Source organism: Rhinolophus hipposideros (genome assembly GCF_964194185.1).
Source record: "Rhinolophus hipposideros genome assembly, chromosome: 2".
Lineage (NCBI taxonomy): Eukaryota > Metazoa > Chordata > Mammalia > Chiroptera > Rhinolophidae > Rhinolophus > Rhinolophus hipposideros.
Genome location: NC_138048.1, coordinates 65,617,567 through 65,639,731, shown reverse-complemented (window position 1 = coordinate 65,639,731; position 22,165 = coordinate 65,617,567). Strand labels below are relative to the sequence as shown.

Below are 22,165 nucleotides of genomic sequence, written 5' to 3'. Positions count from 1 at the left end.
TACCTTGGTTTTCTAAAAAGAACGTTAAAAAAGAAACTATTTATAGAGAATATTCATGTATTAACTAGGAGGAAGAGGGAGTGTTTAACACTAAATACTCTGAATATTTTTTTCTACAGAGCCTTTCTGAAGATGAACTATTTGTTAATATAGAAGTTCAAGGGTTTTACACGGCAAATGATTGATCATGTGGCTTAGACCTCCACATTTCCTTTCTTGGATCAATTCTGATTTTTCTTTTTTTTTAAATTCTGATTTGTTGATTGCTAGAAGAAGCTGTTAGGGTCAGTGAGGATCTTGGGAAAACCATTGCCTCTGTGAATAATTTTATTCAGTGGCTGTTACTACTTTTGAATGTTTACCACGAGTCACATTATATTCATTATTCCATGAATTCTTTCAGTTGTATGTAATGTTACTATTACAAAGTCCAGATTTTCATTTCCTTATTGTAGAAAGAAGGGCAGCACTGGTGACCTTTTATAGAGTATAAAACTGAGACCCAGGAACGTTCAGAGACCCAAGAGCTGGGACCAGAACCAGGGCTAGGACAAGTGTGCTTTTCATGCCACTCGACCTTTCCTGGAATCGGAGAGGTTTGCTGGCTGCTCCTGATCCTGTAGAGAGCTGGCTGCAGGCTCTTTCTTACCCCAGGGGAGGTGATGGGTGGTTGGAACTGACCATGCCAGAGGAGTTTGTCTCTGACCGTAGCACTCAGCCATTTCCCAGTGTTAGTGGTTTGGGCATTGATTTCCTATTAGATCTAAGCTTGCTGTCTTATCAACAATTACGTGCACTCAACAGGAGAAAATAGAATTATCTGGGGTTAATTTACCTTTCTCGGATTTTTAAAAGGAATAACTTTGATTATTTTCTTCTTATAAAAGTAAAGAGATATTTAGAAACTGTGGATTAGCAATAAGAGTCATCTATGGTTTCATCACCCATCTGTAACCACTCTTAGTATTTGGCATATTTCCTTCTGCTATTCTTTACTGACGCCTGGCTCACTTTATTTTTCACAAAAATGGAGTTATATATTTTTAATCTAACATGCTGTTATATATGCTGTTACATACATACATACACTTCTTATTGAGCGACACTTCTTAGACTGCATTTCAGGGAACGTTAGAGTTTATGCCGAAAGGTGTTCTGTAGAAAAAGTTTCGTAGTGTCTTTACTGTAAGAGTATTTATTACAGGATTTTTGAGTCTTCACTATGTTAATGCACATTGCGAATTGCTAAGGGAAGACTATGGAGGATAGGTTTTAAAAATTTATTTGACCATGGAAACCTCTTGCTTTGTGGTTCAATAATTACATCTCTCCTATGCTAAGATACTGTAGGGCAATTTGGGAATCACTGCTGTCCTACATCATTGCTTACTTACAATTTGGCCTTAATATGATGTTCTGTTATCTTTGTAAGAGAGAATTTTGATAAACATTTTCAATACAATTTTTGTAGAACAGATATCTCTGTTTCTTAATCCTTTTATTCATTGTCACCTTTGACAGAATTTTTAATAGATTAGAGACCTTAGGACATGGAAAACATAAAGGATATATTTTGTGCTCCTGTTTTCCCCCTTTGGCATAATTTGAGAGCACTGTGTAGGAGTGTATGTGTATACATATAAGCACATACATATACACACATGTACAAATATATATCTAAATATATATACAAGCCTATAGGTCTGTATACATACACACATACACACACATGTGTATGTATAGATATATGTATATGTAATTATAAATTTGTATGCACATATAATGTACATGTATATACATATACATATGTGCTTACATGTATACACATGTACTCGTATACACACATATATATTTATGCACACATATACACACATCTCTACTAATACCTGTATATTATTATGAAAATAAAAGAAAACAAACCCTTAGTGTCCAAGCCCAAGTTAGGTTTGTAAAGCTATCCTTTTTAATATTTTAAACGTACACAATTAAAAAACATTTTTTTTTCTTCTGTACTTAACGTTTGGGCTCTCCATTTCCCAGGGTTGATTACTTCTTTTGATTGCGCATAGCCCTAAAAAACTTGCTGTCACTTCTTGTGAACTTTAAGGAACTGGATTTTTGGCCTGTAGCTAATGCTCTTCTCTTCAAACTTCAGTCTTAGGAGAGGCATCTGTAAAGGTCTTGAGTACGATCTCAGAGGCTGAAACGGTTCTGGAAATACACTAAATCTCCCCATATGAAATTAGACAGTTGTTTTTCAGGGTTTGGGTTGTCCAGGTAATTATTATGGTTTCTACTGAGGTCAAGATTTAGGTCAACTCAAACAGCTTAATATTTGGATGGCATAAAACAAAAGAAAGTGAAACTACCATTTGCACACCAAACGACATAGCACTTTCTTTGGCTAGCGTGTGGATAAAGGGGTGAAGAGAAGCTAAGGCAGGAAGAAAGAGAGTTTACTTTTTCACAGCAGAATATTCTGTTGTGCTCTGTAGCATCAGACATCGATGAGTCGTCAGTGATGCAGTTGGCCGAGATGGGATTTCCTCTAGAAGCGTGTCGGAAGGCCGTGTACTTTACTGGAAATATGGGAGCCGAGGTGGCCTTTAACTGGATCATCGTTCACATGGAAGAGCCAGGTAGGCGGTGGGAAAGTGGGGTGGTGGGATGCAGTCCTCAGTAATACTAAGCCTCGATACTTCCAGGTCCTCTGAATGTGTTCCAGAAAATGACTTTTTAGCTCTTAATCTGCCATGGTGATGGGGGCCCGGGGGCTACCGTTGCCTGCATAGCAAAGTCACAATATTTCTCTTATCTCTCTCTCTTTTTTAATAACAGCTTTATTGAGACATAATTCACCCTTTAATGTGTATATAAATCAGTGGCAGAAAGACCACTGGAAAGATGTGGGATATACTTGTAGCTAGGAGATGATGAGGACTTGATATAGAAAAATGTGCATGAAAAATGTTTTAGTTAGTTTTTACTTTGCTCTACTTTATTAAGACAATCGGTCCATTTAAAGTGTACATTTCAATGGTTTTCAGTAAATTTACAGAGTTGTACAACTTTCACCACTATCTAATTTTAGAACAGTTTTATCTCCTTCCAAAAAAATCCTTTACACATTACCAATCACTTTCCATCCTCCTGCTCTCTCTAGACTCTGACAACCACTAATCTACTTTCTGGCTCTATGGATTTGCCTATTTTGGGCATTTCATATGAATGGAATCATACAATGAGATCTTTTGTGTCTGGTTTCTGTCACTTACAATAATGCTTTCAAGGTTCACCTATGTTGTAGCATATATCAGTACTTCTTTCTTGTGGCTGAAGAATATTTTACTATATGGACACACTACATTTTATTTATCCTTTTATCAATTGATGGACATTTGGGGTTGTTTCCACTTTTTGGCTATTATGAATAATGTGGCTATACATGTACAAATTTTTGTGTGGACATATGTTTTCATTTCTCTTGAGTGGAGTTGCTTTGTCATATGGTAACTCTATGTTTAACTTTTTGAGGAACTGCCAAATCGTTTTCAACAGTGTCTGCACCATTTTACATTCCACCGGCAATGTATGAGCGTTCTTCATGTCTTCACCAATCCTTATTATTATTTTTATTACAGCCACTTCAGTAGATGTGAAGTGGTATCTTATTGTAGTTTTGATTTGCATTATCCTAATGGTGAGTGATATAGAGCATCCTTTCATATTATTGGTCACTTGTATATCTTTGGAGAAATAGCTATTCAAATATTTTGCCTATTTTTAATGAGGTTATTTGTCTTTTTATTGTTGAGTTTTGAGAGTTCTTTTTAATATTCTGAATACAAATATCTTAGATATATGATTTGAAAATATTTTCTCCCATTCTGTGGGCTGTCTTCACTCTCTTGGTGGTGTTTTTGGAAGCACAAAAGTTTTTAATTTTGATCAAGTTTATCCTTTTTTTCTTTTGTCATTTATGCTTTTGGTGTCATATCTAAGAAACCATTGCTTAACCCAAGGTCACAAAGATTTACTTACTCATGTGTTTTCCTCTTAGAATTTTGTAGTTTTAGCTCTTAACGTTTAGGTCAGTGATCTATTTTGAGTTAATTTTTGTATATCGTGTGAGGTAGGGGTCTACTTTCATTCTTTTGCATGTGAATATGTAATTGAGCACAATTTGCTGAGAAGACTGTTCTCTACCCATTGAATGGTCTTGCTACCCTTGTTGAAAATCAATATGGGTTTATTTCTCTCAATTCTGTTTGATCGATCTGTGTGTTTATCTGTATGTTTATGCCAGTACCGACTGTCTTGATTATTGTAACTTTGTCGGTACTTATACTTCTTAACTCAGAAATGTTTATTTCAAGACCAAAAAAAAAGAAAAAAAGCTTGAGTGTGATTATTTTCCCCAGATTTTGCTGAACCGTTGACCATGCCCGGTTATGGAGGAGCAGCTTCTGCTGGAGCCTCTCTTTTTGGTGCTACTGGGTTGGATAACCAGCCTCCCGAGGAGATTATAGCTATCATTACCTCCATGGGATTCCATCGAACTCAGGCTGTTCAGGCGCTACGAGCAACGGTAAGCATGAGAGACTGTGTGCGGATACCCTCCTCTTAGGGGAGTGGTTTGTATTTCTGCCGGAAGCAACTGAGACTTTCCAATGTTCCAATTGGTCATTTTGGCCTCACTCTATACCCCACCGTGGTCCACAGGGATTTATTTGTATAGAGTATATATAAAGCTCAATGATTGAGGGAATCATACAGAGAGCTTAAGAATAGAGAGATAAGAAAAAAATAGGGAGATATTACAGCTGGGGCAAGATGACCAAACTGAAAGAAACTCCATATCATTTTAATGTTTATTGGCAGAGGGTCAGAGATTTGACTTGGAGCTTGCTTTTGGCTATACAGCAGCGAGGGATGGGTGAGATTCTGTGCTCAATAAGCCAGTTCTTTAGGAGAAATTATGCTTTTCTTAAACCAAGATCTTGTAGAAATGTCCCTCAAAAGTCCATAGAGAAGACTGAATAGCTCCTTGGAATTCTCTGCTTCCGTTTCCCTCTGCAGAGAGAGAAGGTTCTTCCAGTATTCATGAACTTTCAGATATTGTCGGAAGATGAGGGATCGTGAAACTAGAGCAGAGTCAGAGTTAGAAGTCTTCCTTTTGTAGTGCAGATATCTGTTTTAATAGTGAAGGAAAGTACTTTTTTTTTTTTTTTTTAGCCCATCCTTCCTTTGAGTGGTTGTCTGCTACCAATTCCTTCTTGCCTGTCCTGACTGGTTGCCTGCTGGGTTGCATTGCTGAGGTCATGGGAGCTCTCAACTGGCTCATGGGAATGTGGCTGGAACAATCTGTTTCCTGTTAAAATACTTGAAATATCTCAAGCAGTGTTTGTTTTACTCAGGATACTTGCTTATGCTCCACTTAGTTTACTTCTCTGGCTGTTTCATTGGAGATTCTATGTCTGAACAAATTCTTTACCCCACCAGTGATCTCACAAACAGAGGGAGATGGAAATGTTTTTATGGTCCACTGGTATGAACTGCACAGAGTTCAGCTTAAAATAATTTAACTACCCAGTGTTGTTATCATTAATTACGGCATTAATCTTGTATCTAATGCAGTTAAATCATTCTGCCAACATTTGGGGAGAAGAGGCACTAATACAACACTAACGTTGGTACCCCTCTACTTTGCATGGTTATCTGCAGAAAATAAAGTTGGCAGAGAATGTAGTGTGTGCAATTACTGTGGCCTTAGAAAAAGGACTGCACTCCAACAAATGTCATATTCTTTGGCATTCTGTACCCCATCATTATCATTATCAGCCTCAGAAATGCTGAGCTAACGCTGATATGGGCTTTGGAATGCTGATCTGCTCAGAACTGTTTTCCAGTGAATCTTGTTACAGACCTCGATGGGGAGACTTGCAGAATGCCGAGTGCGTTTCATGTGCAGAGTCAGAGCTTCTTTCTCAGGCAGTTAGGACTAATGAATCCAGGCCTCCTGCCCTCGCTGCTTGACATCCTGGTTCAAACGGTCAGGATATAATGAGGCCTGGGACTGCATACATTGTAAAAACGTTTTGTTTTATTAGGATAGTAACCTGGAAAGAGCCCTCGATTGGATCTTCAGCCACCCTGAGTTTGAGGAGGACAGTGACTTCGTGGTCGAGATGGAGAATAATGCCAATGCCAACATTATTTCGGAGGCCAAGCCTGAAGGGCCTCGAGTCAAGGACGGATCTGGAAGTAAGTTCTTGCCTGAGGGGTTGCCTGAGCCATTGTGACTGTACACTGGGCTCATGCCCTTCCTCCCACTCATAGCACAGCCTTGGCCATCATCCCAGTCAGCACAGATCCCATCTTCTCATGAATGGTACATTTTGCTACTTTGCATGGCCATCTGACAAAGTCTTGGACAAACTCAGAGTCATGTCGCCTGGTAGTGTGTGTGCCCGTTTAGCTCCAGCTTTGACTTTGTCTGTCCTGTGAGATAAAATTTTTTCATGGACCATGGAAGTTTTTGTCCAAAAGAGAACATTTGATTTCATGGTGGTATTTTTTGAGCAGTTGAAAAGCAGTGTGCTAGCCTTGACCCTGTCGTTGCCCATACCAACGGCTGATCATTTTCGGAAGGGCTGTCTGGATTGCAGGAAGAGGCGCCATAGGCCAGTGTGCTGCCTTTTCTCTCAGCCAACATTTATCCGTGTCACTACACGCCAGGCACTGTTTTAAGCACTTTGCATATAAAGTCATTTAATTCTCAGAGCACCCATCTTACAAGTGAGAAAACAGAAATATTAGGTACCTTGCCTGACTGAGGTCATACAGCTCTGAAGGAGCTGAGCTTCACACCCAGAATCCATGTTCTTCATCATGGCGATACCCTGTTTCTTGGATTGTCATTGCCTACAGAATAATGTTCAGGCTCTTTAGCCCGGCATTCATCCCCTCCTCCAGTCACATGCCAGCCTGCCTTATCTCAGTGTCATTCCTTTTGCGCCCCCCCCTCGCACCCCCCCGCCATAGCATCAGCCCACTCAGCTGTTACTGACCTTCTTCTTACTACATTCAGGTGTTTGCTCAGGTTAATCCTTACTTGTGAAATGCCCTTCCATCCTGACTTGTGAAATCCTCACCACGATTCCGAACTTGGCCACAGATGCCATTTCTCTGGACGGTTCTGCCGGGTCCTTGCCATACTCAGTCCATTCTTACCTCACGTGCTAGTAATGATTAGACCGACATTAACAGGACTTCCATTTGTGCCGTCTTAATCCTCACAGTAACCCTCCCACAGTAATCCTCACAGTAACAGAGAGGTAGAATTTACAGATGAAGAAACTGAGGTAAAGAAAGTTAATTGCCAAGGTCACATAACTAGTGATGGGTAGAACCAGAATTCCAAGCCAGGCAGTGTGCCCCGTTTCTGGTATCAACTTCATCTTATGATAAAATTGTTTATGTAAATATCTGTGTCTCTAGTTTAACTGGATGCCTGTGGAGGACAGAGGCCATTTTACTTTTATAAATGGCATAGTGTCCAGCACATAGAAAGTACCAAGTAAAAAATAATTGGATTTATTTCAATTTACATTAGCAGCATGTGTTCCTATATTTATCCAGCTGTAGCTCTACTCGTTGATGGTCAGACCTAATATGTGTATGTTGACCTAGCTCTAGAGAGAGAAGATGGGAGGGAAACTTTCTTCTTCTTTTATATAAAATAGGAATTTCTTCACTAAAACTGTTTTATTCCATCTAGGTAAGAAAAGGATGAGGTATAGTTATCCCAACCTCCATACTCATCTAAAGGGTCTTGTATTACTTTTCACAAATCAATGGCTTGCCTAAAATATTAAAAGCTGTAAGGGAAAAATTACTCAATAATTCATGAGCAGGATTTGTTATGTATTACATGTCCACCAGTTCAATGCTGCTTTGACTCTCTGTAATGGACTTTTCTTTGGGGATGGTGAGTTCTTCTCGCAGAAGGAATAATCCACAAGATGGGGCCATTGTAAAGCTGCCAAGATATTTGGCTGCAGAGGGAGATCATTAGGGTTTTCCATCTTCTGATGGAGCTTGGAGGGATCGACCACTTTTTGAAAGATGGTCATTAATGATATGGAACAGCCACATCATCTTTTTGGGCTTACCGAACCCAGAGTGATCTGCAGATATTCCTGGCACTACTGGTTTTTGAGTTGCGTCCTTGAATAATGCTGATTATGTCATGATAATGCTTTCAAACATCCTTTAATTTAAGGCACTGTGGGCCAAACTCTGTGGCCTTACTCCTTGTTGTCCCCAAAGTTAGGGTACTTGTCGGTGAGGGTGGGGAAAAAGACAGTGATGCACTATGAGAAATCATACAGGAAGTTCAGAATCTAAGGGCAGTGAACATTTTAATTATGAAAAACTAAAAAACATAAACCTCCCTAATTCAACAAATACATTTTGTATCTGATTTTATAGAACAGACACTTTTTTAAATTTATTGGGGTGACAATTGTTAGTAAAATTACATAGATTTCAGGTATACAAATCTGTATTACATCATCTATAAATCCCATTGTGTGTTCACCACCCAAAGTCAGTTCTCCTTCCATCACCATATATTTGATCCCCCTTACACTCATCACCCACCCCCACCCCCCTTACCTTCTGGTAACCACTAAACTATTGTCTGTGTCTATGAGTTTTTGTTTCTCATTTGTTTGTCTTGTTCTTTTGTTGTTTTTGGTTTCTATACCACATATCAGTGAAATCATACGGTTCTCTGCTTTTTCTGTCTGACTTATTTCACTTAGAATTATACTCTCAAGATCCATCCATGCATGTTGTCACAAATGTTCCTATATCATCTTTTCTTACCGCCAAATAGTATTCCATTGTGTATATATAACACAACTTCTTTATCCATTCATCTATCGAAGGACATTTTGGTTGTTTCCATATCTTGGCCACTGTAAACAAAGCAGCAATGAACATTGGAGCATACGTGTCTTTATGTATAAATGTTTTCAGATTTTTTTGGGTAGATATCCAGGAGAGGGATTGCTGCTGGGTCATATGGTAATTCTATTCATATGGTAATTTTTTGAGGAACCTCCACACTGAGAACAGATATTTTTAAAGTAACCTTTCCAGCACTGTGCGTGGCCCATGGGAGGTGATCAGCAAATGGGTGATTGAATGAAGAATTAGATGAATGCCATGGATCACAGGAACAGTATTTTTTTTGCTGCCTCCACTAAGTGCCATACGGAGGAATTGGCATTGTACTATTTTGTGTTATATTGAATAAATCGCAGGAAAGAAAAAATAGGATTTCTTGTACTTTATTGCATTAGCAGCTGAATACATATGTCAGTCACTTCTCTCTTCCTTCTAAAAAAAATTAACATTTATATTGTTTATTTTTTCTTTTAATTAAAAGGATATATAATAATTTTAGCAACTTCAGAAAATATATACACGTATGAAAAGAGGAAAATAAAGGCTCAACAATCTATTACCCACTCATAACCACTGTTAATGTTTTGTGTATATTCTTTAGACCTTTCTATGCAAATATATAAAAATTAATATAAATATGTATTTATAAAATATATAACGTTCTATTCTATACCTGTTATTTTATAACCTGCTTTCCCATAACTGTGGGTATACATATATGTAAGTCTAGACCATTGAACATATATTAATAGTCCATTGTATAAATATATCATAATTTATATACCCAATTTTAGGCGAACTAGTTATTATTTAAATACAAAAATGATTATAGAAAGAGTTTCAAATCATGGGGCTATTTGCACATTCAGAAGATGACAGCAATGATTTTTTAAAATTCTGAAAGGATGAATTCTGTTCACAGAAGTTCAACAAATTCCTCTTTTAATCCCTATCCAGGTAATAAACATTTGTTCACATTTTAGTTTTATCCCCTTTCTTACTTCTCTATTGAAATAATGCTGTAATAAAAATTCCTGGGCCTTCATTTGATTATTTCCTTAGGGTAAGTTTCTAGAAATGACGTTCTTGAGTGAAAATTGCGTATTTTTGAGGTTTTGACAAAGATTATGACCTTAGCCCTAGCAATGCAGCAGTGGTGTCTCTGCTGTTGCCCGTCCCTCCCAGCAGTGCTGTTGGGCTAAGCATGCTTCATTTTTTTTCCATGTCTTTATTGCTTAGTTGCTTTTCTTCTTGTGTTAATTGCTTCTTCATTTCTTTGGCCCATTTTCCCATTTTTATTAAGGTTTTCAGCTTTTTATTTTTATTTTTTGTGTTGATGTGTGTGAGTTTCACAAATTATCTGTTAGTTTGGGAATACCTGGCAGCTTTACAATATTGAGTTTTTCTGACCAGAAACATGTTATCCTTTTCCTTTGATTCACGTTTTTCCCCTTCTCCCACCCCCTGCAAAGCTGTATGGTTTTCTTTATAAACATTCTGTGCATTTCTAGTTTAGTCACTTTCCAGAAGTGTATTTTCTGATGAATAAAGTATATTTTCTGATGAATATATTTTCTGATGAATAAAGTTACTTATGAATAAATTTTTCCCCATTGTATTTTCTAAATTATTACTACTGAATTTTAAAAAGTTCCTGCTCTTGTGTTTGGCCATTCTGCAGGGATTTGATTAGAGTTATATTAAATTGGTAGGTTAACTGGGGGAGATGTATATTCTCTATAGGTCATTGCTTTTTACTTTGTTTTTCATTATTATTATTTTTTTTTTGGTAAAGGCAATTGCTATTTAGGAACACAATGGAGAGTCAGACAGACAGATAGACAAACCAACCAAATAAAACCAACAAGCTCAATTTTCAGGGTTTTGTTGTAAGTGGCAGGAGAGCTGAGCCAAACTTGTCTAAGCAATAGAGGAAGTATAGTGTCATAAAAACTGAAAAGACTGAGGGAGATTCGACTCCAGGCGTGCCCTTGACTGCTGCACTCAAACCCTTTGACCTGGATGCAGCCCTCTTCTTCCTTCGGATCGGTTCCAGTCTCAGACAGGCTTTCCTGGATGGCCACAAGACGGCCGTCAGTGCCACCTGCAGCTGTATCTTTCCAGGTTGAAGTCCAGCAGGAAGTCTTGTTCCAGAGTTCTCAGCAAAGCTCCTGAGAATCTGAGACTCAGGCGTGTGCCCTCCCCTCCCCTGGTTACAGGCCCCATGCATGGAGCCTGAGGGTGGAGACATCTTCCTTCTCTCGCTCAGGCACTCAGGTTCAGGTGTGGTCCTGGACCAGCAGAATCAGCATCACTTAGAAGTTTGTTAGAAATGTGAATTCTTGAGCCCCACCCAGACCTACTGAAGTAGGCCCTCTGGGGGCGGGCATAGCCATGTGTGGTTTAGCAGGCCCTCCAAGTGCTTCTAACTCAGTTTAAATTTGAGGACCACACCTTAAAAGCAAGATTAGGTTACTGTTGTCTTAAGGAGGAGGACACTGGCTACTAGGACATGACTAAACCAAGTTCACACTAAAAATAATGACAGGTTTGGTGTTTGAATTGGTGTCATGCAGGGTGTCATGCAGGGTCTCAGCTCCCGCTCCCCACATAAGAACGCAGGATATGGCGAGGCCAAAAAAGAACAACTACGGAGCCATAGGTAGGGGAGTCATACCACTGTATTCTCGCTGGCAACTGGGTTGGAGACACAGGAAGCAGGAGCCACACTATCCGCAACCTGCTGTCCACTTTTCTGCCAACCCACCTCATTTGCTACTTGTAATCCTCCGTGCTAACTATAATTCGCGCTTGCTGGCTCAGCCACCATCTTCTTGCTAGCCCCCATTTGCTGCTAGTGTAGCCACAGCAGTTATATTAGTGGCCAATGGCTCACTGGTTACAGATGACGGCCAACTAGCCATAGCTGATGGCCATCCAATCACAGTTGATGGCCATTTACTACCTGAGCCAGCACTTTTCCACGTGAGGGTGAGAGCTTGGAAACTGCACTCCTGGCTCTGTCCCCACACTCTACCCTTATAGAGTCTTGCCTCACAATCTACGTGACAAGCATCTTCCGCGAGGGTCCCTGTGCCATATTAGCCTACAGGCACCTACGGACGGAAAGAAACAGTAGTCTTAGGAACCAACAATGGCAAATCCCTTCCATCTGGGAGGATACATGCTAGCTTTTTGTCCTGGGAAAGGCGGGTCACTGCCACTGACACCTTTCCCGGTTTGTGGGACCAGACTTTTATGGCAGTGCTTGGGATCCCTTGCGTAGTTTCAACATGTAACAGAACAGGGGACCCTATAATAGGTCATAGTGAGAGCACAAAGTTTCCCCGCAAAATCATCCCGGTATCGGGACCTCCGTATACTACAGTCACTTGTGGTGGACACTCGGCCACCACCCTTGGCGTCACTTGCAAATCATGAATCAAACCAGTCCCCCATGGTGCTATCAGGCCCAACCATCGACAGTGGGGGCTTTTGGATCCATTGCTGGCATTCCCCTGATTTCAAGCATGTGGGTGCTGGCAGCAAAATGTTTCCATTCCTGCCGTAGCCTGGCTTTAACAGTCTCATTTGTAGTAACTTGTAATTGAATGGGAGCGGCCGTTCGATGTAGCAGAGCTTCTACTGGTGCGGGCCTTCCCTTCTGTGGTCTCTCATTCAGGATTCTCAAGACGTCCCATAGATGCGAGGCCCAGTCGCGCATCTTGGGAGGGTGTTTTGACGCCCAGAGACCTTGCTTCAAAAGGCCCCGCTAACTGCAATCCGCGCTTGCTAGCTCAGCCACCATCTTCTTGCTAGCCCCCATTTGCTGCTAGCGTAGCCACAGCAGTCCTATTAGTGGCCAATGGCTCACAGGTTACAGCTGACAGCCAACCAGCCACAGCTCACGGCCATCCAATCACAGTTGATGCCCATTTACTACCTGAGTGACCACTTTTCCACGTGAGGCCGAGAGCCTGGAAACTGCACTCCTGGCTCTGTCCCCACAATTGGAAAACTAATTATTACAAGGACAGGGATTAAAGAAGCACTTGTATCAAATTCTTTCTTTAGGGACAATGTTAATTAAAAATCACAATTACCATCTTTTTGTATGAGGAAGTAATGTCATTGCATAAAACTCTTTTATTTAAATGTTATCTCATTTGCTTACAAAGGTTAGTGCTACTAACACTTGGTGAAATAGTAGCTGGACTTTATCCACCGCGTCCTCTACGCCTTATAGCAGGGTGTTCCGATGAGGAGACGGTGGCTCCCACAAGGTGAGTGGCTTCTGGTGGTAGAACCAGCTTGGAATTTAGATCTGTCTGATTTTGAAGCCTGTGCACTTCCTCCTTTATCCCCTGTGGAGTCATCTTACTTAAGATTTTCTATATTGGAATGGAGGCAGGAGTCTATTTTTCAGAAGGCACTATTTATCAGCATTTTAGGGCTAGCGCCTAACTCTCCGTTGCATTTTTAAAAATTTCAAAACAGTGGGAAATCAGGCCTTCAGTCTGACCTATCTGGGCTTCTGCCGTTTGCAAAACCATTTCTGTTTCTGTGTTGCATTTAATGACAGTTTAATTTTTTTTTAAAAAAAGAACTCACTGATTGCCAATGTAATTACAAGGAGATTAGGCTATGATTACTCAAAGCCTGCCTGGCCCCTTCAGCCTCATCGCCAGAATGGTTCAGACATCTTCTGCTGCAGCTGAGATTTTCCAGCAAGGGGTGCAGAGAGACATTTCGTTTACATAATGGTGAGGCTCCCAACGTGCTGGGCAGCTGAAAAGGATCTGGACAGCAGGAGTGCAGCCACACAGGGGAGCTAAGCACCAGGGGTCCACTTGAAAGCCACACACACTTACTTAATGCGTCTGAGCTCATCCCACTCCAACACCTGTTTGTAATTCCTGTTTGTTTGTTCCCCCCCTCCTTCGCAGTGGTGCTATTGGAAGTCAAGAAAAAACTACTTGGTGGAATACACTAATTTATATTAAAATATAAATGACTGAGAACTGTTAAGTTCAGAGGGAATTATTTGCTAGTTGGAGTCTTAGGCAGTATAAAGAAGAGATGTCAAGAGGGATTGGTAATTTTGAGCCGGCTGGGGCTGGGAAGGCAATTTATAGATCCTTTAAGAGTCTGTCCATGTTGTCAGCTGCCTTAAGCTGTCACTGATTTCCCCAAATCCTCTTTCTTTTTGGGAACTGAGAAGTTTTCTAAATCAAACTGTTGGGGGTAGAAATTACTTGTAGATGTAGGGTGTTTGTGAGTCAAATTTTAGTGAAGTGGGGATGATATTTTCCCCTTTGTTGTACAGAAGGAGTTAGGGATGGGTAAGGAAATAACTTGTTCAAGTTAGGAAGATTCAGTTGGAAAACTCAATTTGGGTTTCTCACCAGAGGGCTGCAGAGCTGCTGGGGTCTTCGTGGTTATTTCGGGGAGTCTTTTTGGTGTTTCTGTATTTTGAGCACTCTCTTGTAGACTGATTAAGGTGTCTAACCCTTGAGAATACTGCTGGTTTTCAAATATGTGTAGTGGCTGCAGTGGTTTCTAAAATATAAATTTAACTGCACTCCTGAGTGTAGAGTTGCTTTTGGTCACTATGTATTGTTGAACTATGATTTTCTTTTTCTTTTTTTTTTCTTTTTTTTTAATTAAAGTTTATTGGGATGACAATTGTTAGTAAAGCTACATAGATTTCAGGTGTACAATTCTGTATTACATCATCTATAAATCCCATTGTGTGTTCACCACCCAGAGTCAGTTCTCCTTCCATCACCATATATTTGATCCCCTTTACCCTCATCTACCACCTCCCTCCTCCCTTACCCTCTGGTAACCACTAAACTATTGTCTGTGTCTATGAGTTTTTGTTTCTCATTTGTTTGTCTTGTTCTTTTGTTGTTTTTGGTTTCTATACCACATATCAGTGAAATCATAGGGTTCTCTGCTTTTTCTGTCTGACTTATTTCGCTTAGCATCATACTCTCAAGTTCCATCCATGTTGTCACAAATGGTCCTGTTTCATCTTTTCTTACCACCGAATAATATTCCATTGTGTATATATACAGCTTCTTTATCCATTCATCTATCGAAGGACATTTTGGTTGTTTCCATGTCTTGGCCACCGTAAATAAAGCTGCAATGAACATTGGAGCACACGTGTCTTTATGGATAAATGTTTTCAGATTTTTTTGGTAGATACCCAGGAGAGGGATTGCTGGGTCATATGGTAATTCTATTCCGTAATTTTTTGAGGAACCTCCACACTGTCTTCCATAGCGGCTGCGCCAGTCTGCATTCCCACCAACAGTGTATGAGGGTTCCTTTTTTTTCACAGCCTCTTCAATACTTGTTACTATTTGTCTTGTTGATGATAGCCCTTCTAACTGGGGTGAGGTGATATCTCGTGGTTTTTATTTGCATTTCTCTGATGATTAGTGATGTTGAGCATTTTTTCATATGTCTATTTGCCATTTGTCTGTTCTCTTTGGAGAAATGTCTCTTCAGGTCGTCTGCCTATTTTTCAATTGGGTTGTTTGGTTTTTTTTTTGTTGAGTTGCATGAGTTCCTTGTATATTTTGGATATTAGCCCCTTATCGGAGGCACTAATTGCCAAAATCTTCTCCCATTCAGTTGGTTGCCTTTTATTTTGTCGATGGTTTCTTTTGCTGTGCAGAAGCTTTTAAGTTTGATATAGCCCCATTCATTTATTTCAGCTTTTACTTCCCTTGCCTTTGGAGTCAAATTCATAATATGCTCTTTGAACCCAAGGTCCATAAGTTTTCTTTTTTTTTAATTTAAATTTATTTATTGGGGTGACAATTATTAATGAAATTACATAATTTCAGGTGTACAATTCTGTATTACATCAACTATAAATCCCATTGTGTGTTCACCACCCAGAGTCAGTTCTCCTTCCATCATCATATATTTGATCCCCCTTACCCTCATCTCCCTCCCCTCACCCCCTTTACCCTCTGGTAACCACTAAACTATTGTCTGTGTCTATGAGTTTTTGTTTCTCATTTGTTTGTCTTGTTTTTGATTTATATACCACATATCAGTGAAATCATAGGGTTCTCTGCTTTTTCTGTCTGACTTATTTCGCTTAGCATTATACTCTCAAGATCCATCCATGTTGTCACAAATGTTCCTATATCATCTTTCCTTAACGCCGAATAATATTCCATTGTGTATATATACCACAACATAAGTTTTCTTATGCAGTTTATTGTGTCAGGTCTTATGCTTAAGTCTTTGATCCATTTTGAATTAATTTTGGTACATGGTGACAGATAGCAGTCCAGTTTCATTCTTTTGCACGTGGCTTTCCAATTCTCCCAGCACCATTTATTGAAGAGGCTGGAACTAGGATTTTCAAAAGGTGAAATCATCACTTTCAGGTACATGTAAACCGAACACATACTAGTTGGTCCTTGATTCACTAATGAGGGAAGCCGTTAGTGGTTATTACTGATTCAAAAGCATCTGAGAAGCTAGGATATTTAAAGATAGTTTGATTGCTGAGTTAGATATAAAATTGGTGTCTATCAGGACCATATATCCTTGAGGTTGTGTATGTTCCACTGGACAGAATTTTTTTTTCATCTTTACTAGACAAAAAACTACAAGTTAACAGGTAACTTCACTAAAGCTGGGACCTTTAATTGGTAATAAGCAGTGAGATGAACTGAGTTCATTCCACTAGTTTAGGGCCAGCAAACCTTTTTTTTTTCTTTTACCAGATAGTAAATGTTTTAGGATTTGTGGGTCATAACACGTGTCATCTGTATTTTAGTTTCCCTCCTCCTTCCCTTCCTCCTTGGCTGTGGGCTGGATTTAGCCTATAGGTCATTGTAGTATGCTGGTCCCACCCTAGCTAATCCTTGGGTGGCCATTCCTCGATATGACATAAGCGGGCATGCTGCCCACTTGTCCTACTTTCCACATTTCATATACCTTTTCTGACAGTACTTGCTCAAAGAATAAAATCAGTACAATCGCTGTAATGTTGGGTGGGGGTGTTGGTGGTAAAATTTTGATATTAAAAAATTCTTCATATTACTAAAGTTGGAAACATTTTCCTAAGTTCAAAAAGGACAAGTTTTTTTGGGGGGAGGTAAGTAGGGAGGAAGGATGCTAGTTTAATTCTGGCTGTTTAGAGGGACACTGGTCACCAGATGGTGGACGTAGTGACTGAGGCAGTTTTGTCCAGCTTCTCCAGTATATTCTGGAAGTTTCTCTGTTGAAAGCCAATATTTTAAAAATGGTTTACCTTGCCTCATACTACCTTTTTTATCTACATAAAAAGAGGTGTGTACGTTTTGGGGGAGTATGTGCAATGATGATGTTTTTTGAGAAGGAGACCTCTGGGAACTTGGAGAAGAATCAGCAGCAGCTTTCCCTCTCGGGTTTATTCACCCTGACTTTATCTCTGGAAACCAATCTTAATTGAGATTTCTTACCTGATGAGTGTTTTCAAATGTGTTGAGAGAGAGTCTTTCTTTCACTCTTAGTTTCTGGCAGGAGGTCTTGAATAATGCATAGGGTAGATGCTTATTTTGATAAACATGGTTAATTTTAATTGTAGGAGTAAGATGTATGCTAATCTTTTTTCTTTAATTTATTTTTTATGATTCTGAATATACATGTGAATTGCTTTTAACCAAAGAGGGGAAAAATGCTTTTGGGGGCTTAATGCCATGTTTGGGTATATTGGGTGTATGGATTTATTCTTTTCTCTTATTTGTTTTAGTATCTGAACAATGATTCACTGATGTGACCCTGGTTTATAGTGGGAAGTGTCCATTTAAATACTCTGATCAATTATTTAAGTCACTGTTTTGGAAGACAGTTCCTTGGAGGGGGAGCTTGATTGGGGTACTTTGACTTCTCTTTATTTTGTGAAAATTCAAAGACAACAGCTGCATTTTGGGAGACCAGAATCTCTCTAACTAAAAATTTGTAATTTGATAAAGAATTATTATTCCAAAAGAGCTTTAAAAACTGATCAGGGTCAAGAAACAGCCCATACCCTCTCTTGCTTACTGGGGTAGGGGTGAGTTATTTGTGTTAGTAGACAAAAGGGAGGGCAGAGTAGGGTCGGGTCCCTCATTCACTATTTCAAAAAATAAGTGCCAAAGTGATTGCCATTCACAATTGGTTTTGTCTGGTTTTTGGTTTCAAACCTGGGATTTTTTTGGTTGTCAGTTGTGGTAGCTAGTTAATGGTAGGAAAGGCAATCTCCTCTGATTCATTTCTCTTTTAAATAATTATTTCACTAATTTACACTCCAATTTATGCTTTGGTGGGTGGTTTATAAAAACAGATACAATATAAGATGATATAAGAACAAGTGAGGAAATGGAGTGAAGGGAGTCATTCCTTCATTCACTCATTTATTTATACATTCAATAAATACTTAGTGTCTTCTGCATACTAGACTCTGTTTTCTATGCCTGGAATATTTCAGTAAACAAAATAGAAACCTTCTTGTTATTATGGCTCTGTATTTTAGCCTGGAATAAAAGGAGATAGACAATAAATAAATGCACATATAAGTATGTGACATGGTAGGTGTGACTCCATGCTATATGAACAACAGCAAAGCAAGATCAGGGGTGGTGGTGGGAGTGGAAGGGAAAGTTGCTCTTTTATAATGTGGTTCAGGAAGGAGGGCCTCTGACATGACATTTGATATCAGACCTGGACGAAGTGAGGGATGAGTCATATGACATCTGAAAAAAGAGTTTCAGATAGAGGGAACAATAAATATAAAGGTTTGAAGGCCAGAGCATGCTGGATTGTTGGAGGAGTAGCCAGGAGGCCCGAGTAGCTGGAGTCAAATGAGGGGGTGCATGGGAGGAGGTGGGGGGACCTCATGGCCACTGGAGGAGAACGGTTGTACTCTGAGATAAAGGGCACCACTGGAGGGTTTTTGACAGTAATAACCACAATTTGAATTCCATTAAAAGCCACTCTGACAGCCATACTGAGAATAGTCGGTAGGGGGCAAGGGAGGAAGCAGGGAGCCCAGTCAGGAAGTCATTTTAAAAATTCAGACAAGAGATGCCGATGACTTGGATCAGGGGTCACTAATGGATGTGATGAGATGTGGTTGAATTCTGGGTGTATTCTGAAGGAAGTGCTGACAGGATTCGCGGATGAATTGGGTGTGTGAAAGTGAGGTCAAGCTTTTGTCCTGAGTTATTGGAAGAATGGAACTGCCATTGAGTGTGATATATGTGGCTGAGGGGAGAATGCTCAACAGACTAGGAATGAAAGGGAACTTCCTCAACCTCGGAAAGGGCATCTACAAAACACCCTACAGCTAACATTATCCCTTAAGATCAGGAACAAGATTAGGACGTGCACTCTTAGAATTGTACCAGGAGGTTATAGTTCTAGCCAAGGCGGTCAGGGAACAAAAAGAAAGAAAAGGCATATTAGCAAAGGAAAAAGTAAAACTGTCTCTATTTGCAGATGACGTGATTTTGTATGTAGAAAATCCTAAGGAATCCACTAAAAACTGTTAGAACTAACAAATGGGTTCAGCAAGGTCATGGGAAACAAGATCAATGTACAAAATTCATTTGTATTTCTATATATTAGCAATGAACATCCTGGAAATTAAGAAAATAATTCCATTTAATGACATCAGACTGGATGAGATTACCCAGAGAGAGAAAGAGAGAGAGAGAGAGTCAGGAAAGAGAAACTAAAGGTCTGAGGTGGAAGCCCCAGGACAACAAAGTTCAAAGGTCGTGGAGATGAGGAGAAGCCAATAAGGCAACTGGACCGCTTAGAGAGTCATGTCCTGGGGGGCAGATATTTGAGGCAGAGGTGATCAGCACCGTGTGGTGTGCTGAAGGGCGAGTAAGATGAGGACTGCGGATTCACAGCCGAGTAGGTGGGAGACAGGTGAACAGCAAGAGAGAGAATGAATGGGAGAGGTAGGGGGAAGGGGAAGAGTCTGTCTAGGCCAATACTTTGGAAAATGCGATGAAGATTATTAGAAAAATGAATATGCAATCCCCTTTTTTTACTTACTAGATTCAACAGACATGTCTATTATTCTCAAATTATTATCAAGGTTTATAAACACTTACTCAATTCCGGAACCTATCTTGTCGCAATCTGTACCAGTTTGCAGAGTGGACTGGTACTAGTCCATGGAACCCACTTTGTGTTGTGTAGGTCTAGGTTTGACCAGGCGAACGTGAGCTGAAATTCATTCAACATGAATTTGGTGGTACAGAATACTGTCCTATATGGCAAGAAGTACTTGTTAGAGGATACACATCAATCTCACTTTCTAAGAGGCTGTATATCTCCTTGAAGCCTGACTTTTAGTCCCATATAGTTTATAATCAGGAGCAAGTCAGAAATCACAAGAAGTATATTATGAAGCATTATCCCTTTCTATGAATGATAACAGCCATCTGCTGTCTTCCTCAGAATCCTGACATTTGTATGGTATTTTCGTCTGAATTGCTTATTTACGCCTCATACAACCTTGTGGAGTGGGTGGATTTTTCATCTCTGAGAAATGTAACACCTTCTCCGACCCCATGGAGGTGATAGAGCCAAGACCTGCGAACTCGGCCGCCAGACGGGGCCATGCGATTATTAGACCCTTCCAGATATGAATTTAATGTCCACTGTACTTTGATTGTTTATGTCCTGCCTTGTGAATTCATAGGTTGAGTTTGGTGTCACTTTCGGCATAGCAAGGTAAATAGATTTTGTCTTTCAATCTAAACAGTCGCTGGATTGACACGATTGTCGGCTTTCAGTTTTGATCAGAAGTGCTGTTGATTTCTAGAAATGCTGACTTATAACTGAGCTTTTTCATCTTTCATAGTGTACGAATTATTTGCATTCATCAGTCACATGGGAACATCTACAATGAGTGGCCATTATGTTTGCCACATCAAAAAGGAAGGAAGGTGAGTCTTCTTTAGACAGTAAGTGATTTCTGTGTTTTATTGAATGCCTACTGTGTGCCAGGCACTCTGCTAGGTGCTTCGTGTATTATCTCCTTTGGTTCTTACACTGGTCTTGTAGGATATATTCTTAAAGCTATTTTACACATCAAACACTAACGCTTACGGAGGCTGAACAGCTTGCTCTTAGCTAGTAAGTAGCTGTGTCAGAGCTGGTATTCAAAGCCACTCTCAACCATCAAACCAAGTTGACTTCCCCAAATAAAGATGCATCCTGCAGCAGCATATATGTGCTATTTGGAACTTCCATAACCTTGCCAGGTGTAGCCAACAAAACAAGAAAACCTGGATGCTCTATTACATTTGAGTTACAGATAAACAATGGATAATTTTTTTAGTATGATTGTGTCTCAAATATTGCACAGGACATACATACTTATACTAAGAATTACTCATTGCTTACCTGATATTCAAATTTGACTGGGTATCCTGTGTTTTACCTGGCAACCCTGAACATCCAGTGTTTTGCATTACTGCACTTGCAGTAGGTTTCTTGGTTTCGTAAGTAGAATTGTTAGGTGTGTGGTGAATTGTGAATGAGAGAGATAGGAGATAGGAGATGTAAGGCTGCTGCTCTCTTCAGAACCTTCTCCCTGGCCCGAATCCCCACAGGGCCCACTGGTTTCTCTTCCTTCAGCTCCCCACTGAGCTGCCTATGTGTTGACACTCCTGCTCGAGGCCGTGTTCGGGCCACTTGGACACTGCAGAAACATGTAACCGTGGCCTTTCCTGTAGGATGTTGACCTCTCACCCCTGGCCTCGTGCTGCAGGCGTGATTAGTTCTCACCTAGCACTTGACTGTGTTCCTTTCTGATGTATCTTTTAGCATTGTCTTCACGTGATTAATAAAATAATTAGCACAAGTGAATTCTTTTTATTACCAAGCATGATAGTTCCTTTAAAAATACTTAGAGAAATAGTTTATAATTTAGAAAGCAATAAAAGTCATTACATGGAATTGGTAAAGTATAAAAACATATAAAAATATATCATCTGGAAACCTAGAGATAACCATCATCTATATTTTGATATATTTCTCTTTGTTTTATTATTTTCATTGGGAGAGGGTGTGTATGTCTGTATACACATACTACATATAAATATACAGATGTATTTGTAACTTTTCTAAAAGCTTAAATTATGTACACAGTACATAGAATTTTGTAAACTGC

At 39.7% G+C, this 22,165-nt stretch overlaps 1 protein-coding gene across 1 annotated transcript in view; it reads left to right on the top strand.

Moving 5' to 3' along the window:
• The window catches only part of USP13 (ubiquitin specific peptidase 13), a 110,652-nt gene that overhangs the window by 83,076 nt on the left and 5,411 nt on the right, over window positions 1-22,165 (top strand). Inside the window, exons 17-20 of the mRNA XM_081026168.1 lie at window positions 2,496-2,639; window positions 4,422-4,588; window positions 6,111-6,264; window positions 20,852-20,936. Coding sequence (XP_080882294.1) covers window positions 2,496-2,639; window positions 4,422-4,588; window positions 6,111-6,264; window positions 20,852-20,936 — 550 coding nt within the window. The remainder of the gene's footprint in view (window positions 1-2,495; window positions 2,640-4,421; window positions 4,589-6,110; window positions 6,265-20,851; window positions 20,937-22,165) is intronic.